This window comes from Lactuca saligna, chromosome 3 (assembly GCF_052625555.1).
Source record: "Lactuca saligna cultivar CGN05327 chromosome 3, ASM5262555v1, whole genome shotgun sequence".
Lineage (NCBI taxonomy): Eukaryota > Viridiplantae > Streptophyta > Magnoliopsida > Asterales > Asteraceae > Lactuca > Lactuca saligna.
The window spans coordinates 229455261-229461572 of record NC_136419.1 but is presented as its reverse complement, the minus strand read 5'-3'; the positions used below and the strand labels follow the sequence as shown (position 1 = coordinate 229461572).

General features: G+C 34.8%; 1 protein-coding gene across 1 annotated transcript; it reads left to right on the top strand.

Moving 5' to 3' along the window:
- The first annotated feature begins 280 nt into the window (after positions 1–280).
- Positions 281–3536, top strand: ATG6 (AUTOPHAGY 6). The gene is made up of 9 exons (XM_078986656.1): positions 281–577; positions 809–1341; positions 1446–1570; positions 1661–1709; positions 1779–1937; positions 2040–2125; positions 2213–2284; positions 2852–3001; positions 3082–3536. Exons 1-9 carry the CDS (start codon positions 409–411, stop codon positions 3353–3355), a joined length of 1617 nt encoding a protein of 538 aa, XP_078842782.1. The 5' UTR covers positions 281–408; the 3' UTR covers positions 3356–3536.
- Positions 3537–6312: the final 2776 nt, after the last annotated feature.

The following is a 6312-nucleotide window of genomic DNA, read 5'->3' as shown; positions in this document are numbered from 1 at the left end:
GGACCAAACATGCAACTTTTACCAAACCATAGGGATGAAAAACGCAACAAAATCAAACCACGGGGACGATCCGAGTGCAAAAAAAAAGTTAGGGATCAAACGTGCAATTTTGACCAAACCACAGAGTCGATTTCAGTAATTTACTCCCCATATAATTGGTGTCGGAGAAAATGCAAATTTCCAAGGAAAAAGAGGGCATATTTGTCAAATAATTTAGTAGAAGGTTTAAATAAAAAATTCACATCTTCAATCGTAACAGGCTAACAGCAACAGTCTACGGGTTTATCCCCAAAATTGGATTTACTTTTACCCTATCGATCTTTGAACTCCTAATTCTTATAAAGCGTCCCAAATCTCTTCGCGAAACACACATACATATGTAATCGGAAGAAATTCAACAGAGATGATATGAAGAACAACAGCAATAACAATATGGTGTCGGATAAGACTCGGGCCTTGCCAGTTGATCCGAATCTTCCACGGTGGGTCTGCCAGAACTGCCGTCACAGTCTCTCCATCACCGGCGTTGATTCTTACCCTGATAAATTCTTCAATGACTCTTCCACTTACCGATCCGGTTAGGGTTTCCCCCCTCCCCTCCCAATTTTACTATTTGATTACTAGAATCGTGAAATTATGAATCATAGTTGGAGAACGATTACTAAAGCAATGCAGCTGGAGCGTGAGCTTTTGATTGAATTGCGTAGCAATTACCCTGTGAAACACCTTAAACTAGAAGTTCAGGAAATTATTCATGTTTCGTTTCGAGTTTTATGAAATTTCAATTAACATGAGTTGAAACATTCAGGGATGCAGGGCTCTTCGATGCATGGAGCAGGCAGTGTGTTAGGCACACGAATGGATCAATCATTTGTTGTATTGCCAAAACAAAGGAACCAATCATCGGGTGTTCCGCCTCGTCCACGTAATGGAGCCATGAATCCTGATTCAACGCACTCTGGAAAAACCATGGAAGATTCATTCGTGGTATTACCTCCACCTGCTGCCTCTGTGTACAAATCCGACCCTGCAGCTGATGGAGGTGGGGCCCATGTTCATTCACATGAAGGTGGATCCAATTCTGCTCCTACACAATCAAACAACTCTGGTTTCCACTCAACCATAACTGTCTTGAAACGTGCATTTGAGATAGCCACAACACAAACACAGGTTGAACAACCTTTATGCCTGGAATGCATGAGGGTGTTATCTGATAAACTTGATAAAGAGGTTGAAGAAGTGAATAGCGACATAAAATCATATGAAGCTTGCCTTCAGCGCTTAGAGGGAGAACCTAGGAATGTTCTTAGTGAAGCTGACTTTTTAAGGGAGAAACTAAAGGTAAATACATTACACAGAAAGACATTCAAGTTTTATTTTTTCATAAATCGTAACAAAGCAGTATTAAAGTATCTGTATCCTCTTTGTTTTAAATGATATTGAAGATAGAAGAAGAAGAACGTAAACTTGAAGCAGCAATTCAAGAAACAGAAAAAGAGTGCACCGAAGTAACTGGTGAATTGAAGGAACTCGAACTCAAATCTAATCGATTCAAAGAGTTGGAAGAAAGGTAAGTTACTTTTGACATAATATGTAAGAAGTCAACTACTTCACTTATTTGAAGGATTTACCAACTGTTTTTTGAAATGTTTGTAATCAGATATTGGCACGAGTTCAATAATTTCCAATTTCAGTTGATATCTCATCAGGTGAGTTTGATAATTAGTCTCATTTTGTGTAATGTTAAACTTTACATTTTAAAATCTTTTATGTAACAGGAAGAGAGAGATGCAATATTGGCAAAAATTGAAGTTTCACAAGCACATTTAGAGCTTTTAAAGAGGACTAATGTTTTGAATGATGCGTTTCCAATTTGGTATGATGGAGAATTTGGAACAATCAACAATTTCAGATTGGGGAGACTTCCTAAAATTCCGGTTTGTTGCTTTTTATAACTTAAACACTCTTAATATAAATAATACTTTTTCTATTTTCTGCAATTAAATTTATGGTTTGCAAAATGATGGGTGTGGAAATAGGTTGAGTGGGATGAGATAAATGCTGCATGGGGACAGGCTTGCCTTTTGCTTCACACAATGGCTCAATATTTTAGACCAAAGTTTCAGTATCCTTTTTTTTTTTTTTTTTTTAAATAATTATATAAAATGTTATCTTTTTGATATGAGATAATCCTTAACATGTTTTTGAACAGATACCGAATAAAAATCCTTCCTATGGGAAGTTACCCTCGAATAATGGATAGCAGCAACAATACCTATGAGCTGTAAGTCTTTTATTTGAGTAAATTACACGAATGGTCCCTATGGTTTGGGGTAATTTGCGTGTTTGGTCCCTAACTTATTTTTTTAACTCGGAAGATTCCTAATATTTGTTTTTGTTATGCGCTTGGTCCCTACTGTTTGTTTTTGTTATGCGTTTGGTCCTTGTCTTACCTAAAAAGACTATTATTTAAATAGGGAAAAATTGTGAGGTAGGTAAGGTAAGGTGATGGGGGTGTGTTTATTTAAATAAATTAAAAAACAAAGGGCAAAATAGTCTTTTTAGGTAAGACAGCGACCAAACACGTAACAAAAACAAACAGTAGGGACCTTCCGAGTTAAAAAAATAAGTTAGGTACCAAACACGCAAATTACCCTAAAACCATAGGGACCATTCGTGTAATTTACTCTTTTTATGTTGGGCTAAATGCAGAAAATACCAATTTACTTTCTATTTAAAAATTACCCATTGCTGTTGACCTGATGTGAATCTTGATGACATGGCACAAGTGTTTTGTGCCATGTCCATTGTCCACATGTAATTTACTGCTGACGTGTCATTTTGTTAATAGGTTTGGTCCAGTGAATTTGTTTTGGAGCACACGATATGACAAGGCAATGACATTGTTCTTGAGCTGTCTTAAAGACTTTGCAGAATTTGCAAACTCTAAAGATAAAGAAAACAACATCCCACCTGATAAATGTTTCAAGCTTCCTTACAAGTAAGCAAGGGTAAAATGGTCATTTAGTCTCTTATATTTATATTTATATATATATTTTTGGTGAATGGTGGTAACAACAGGATTGAGAATGACAAAGTGGAAAGCTATTCGATCACACAGAGCTTTAACAAACCAGAGAATTGGACAAAAGCTTTGAAGTATACGCTCTGTAATTTAAAATGGGCACTTTACTGGTTTGTTGGTAATACAAATTTTCAGCCATTATCTCAATCTGCCCCAACTGCCCCTGCCCCTGCCCAACATTCTGATCTTCATGGTTCTGGTTCTGGTTCGGGCAGTTTGTATAGAAAGCCCAAGTCACAGCCACCGCTGCCCCTGCCCCCTAAAACATGATATATTCTGTTTTTTTTTTTTTTTCTTATAAAAATATTTGTAAATAGGTATGAAGATAAAAGTGCTACACATAATCCACTCCATATATATTATTTCTAGGTTGGTAGATATTGATTTGAATTCATAAAGTTTCTTGAATTTGCCTATATAATATTTAATATATATGGTTGATTGTAGATTATGTTTTTGGTGATGTTTTTTTTTTAGTTTATTGTATTATTATAATGAGTTTTTGTTAATACATCGGAATCATTTTTGTTTATACCAGTCAAAAATACTTCGGAATCATTTTTTAGAATGGAAAAAGGATTGGAGCTTCAAAATGATTAAAATCAAACTAGATTGTTAATACATAAATTTCTTAGGATACAAAACATATTTATTACAGAGAGATGTAAATTGTTTTTTTGTGACATAAAGGTGCATTGATTCGTTGGTCATGTGTGTACATATGTACATACGTACATGTGTTTTAATTTGATCCTATTAAGGACAAACATGAAAACAAGGGTAAACAAGAGGACAGTAGTACAAACGATATGGACAAACATGAAAACAAGGCTAAATAAGAGGACAGTAGTACAAACGATATGCGGATATGTGCACTCATTTTTTACTTGCATTCATCAAACTTCTATTATGATAGTTTAAGAGGTATATGAGTGTCATTAAGTGTATGTCAACAGAAGTTAAGTAGTTGAGCTGATTAAGTATGGTATTTTACATAATTGAACATTTATAGGTGTCCTTAAACAATTCTTATATCTCGAAGAGCTTATTGGATGTTAGTGTACATTTGAGGTTATTACTTTACGCTTTGAACACTTACTAGTTACCCCCAAATATAATGATGTAGTTGGACGTTTTTCTTCAATAGTGTGTAAAACTACATGTATACTCATCAAAGCATGAGTATACATAAATATGTATACTCATTTCTATGTATAATAATTTGTGGCATTCTTTTCATTCAAATGTTTTGATAATGCTTTAAAGGCATTTTTTAGAATGACTTGTAAAATGTAGTTTCTTTTAAATAATTTGCAGTATTTTAAGATACATTTAAATTTTTTTATCATGATCATGTGTATTCATGTTTTAGGTGAGTTTAAACTTGTGTGGTTAGGACATTTTATATACAATACTTAGATCTCCTATATAGGAGAATATAAGAACACCGATTATGAGAAACTTTTACCCTTGGTATCCTTACTTTGGGAAGAGTAGAGGTGGACATCCAAACTGTTATTTTAACCTACAAAAAAACTAAAAAGGTTTTTTGAGAAGTAGTTTTTTCCAAAACTGATTAATAAATATTTGAAACAATTTTTTTTTTTTTTTGGAAGAAGGGTGGGGGGGGGGGGGGGGGGGGGTTAACCGAATTTTTTAGAAACTTAAATTCACTTCAAAAAACCCGAAAAACAACAAACTGATTAAAATCAAAACCATTGTAGAAAAATTCAATTAAACATCAAACAAGTTTTGTTAAAAACTGAAACAGTTAAAATCAGTAAATGTGCACTTCTAGGTAAGTGTAACACTCTAATTTTTCAAATAAAAATTTTATTTTTAATTCAACAAAAAACACAGTTTAATATCTCTCATACTCAATTTATAAATGTTTCAAACATAAGACATGAAAATCGTTTGTCAAATATCCTAGAATCCTCAAAACACAAATCAACCAGTTGGTGTGTATAATCATGCCGGTGTTTTTCCGCGATCCTGAGATGTACCTGAAACACATATCACACAACACTGTAAACACGAAGCTTAGTGAGTTCCCCAAAATATCATACACAAATAATCAGCCTCTCATACCTATATCTCGATAAGGACTCTCTGGTCATATGTCTCAGTGAAGACCCTCCGGTGCCACAACTCGGGTTGGACCCTACAGTCCTCTATCTCAGTGAAGACCCTCCGGTCTCACGACTCAGTTTGGACCCTCTGGTCCTATCTCAATAATGCATAAAATAATATACATCATAAATCACAAATACATAATGCATAATATCACATATCTCAGTATAAGCACATAAGACCCTCACGTCAATAACACAAATAAAACCTTCCGGTCACACAGTAATTACCACTCAGGTAAGTATAGTGAGAACACTCACCTCGTAAGTAAAGCAAAGTATTTTGTGACATCCCCATTTTCTTGGCCAGAAAAGACCGATTTTTTTATGCTTTATAAAAATCAGAGTACCTCTTTTAATAAAAATGTTGCGGAATTTGTTCCCAGTAAAACATGATAAATACGTTATCAAAACATTTCCGAAGAAAAGTATTTTTATTCATTTTAAAACATTTGGGATGTCATCGTCAATACAGAAACATAAGCATAAAGATAACTTACATTCATTATCACTAGTGATTTATATCTTCTTAATCTCTCAGTGTAATGTGACTTCATATCAACACCTGTGATATAAATAAACTGAGTGGGTCAGGTTGGGAAACCTGGTGAGTACATAGGGTTTTCAACCCACAATAATATAATTATTATGTTTAATCATCAAACAGTTAACCCAATTACCCATCCCCATTATCGTCTTTACTCTTAAGGATCTACCCTAAGAATCAGTTATTTCTCGTTCATTCATTCCCAAGGATTATCCTAAGGAATAGGTACGAAGTTCATCGTTGTCAATGACACAACTGTCAAGCACAACTGCTAGTTCTATCACTTAGGCGCAATTGCCAGTATTGTCGTTCGAGCACAACTGCTAGGGTTATCTCGTTTATTGACATTATCATTTTCGAGAGTCCATTCGCAATACATGTCAATGAGTTTTTAGAGTACACCGGTGAACACATCGTTAACAATACCTACAGGTTGCGAGCCTGCTAGTGTTCCACTGGACTGTCTAGAATAGTCAGTGGTTGTCATCCATACTCTGCTAGATGACGGGGCCAACATTTGTGTAACAGCCCGAATCCCCAGGTATCTC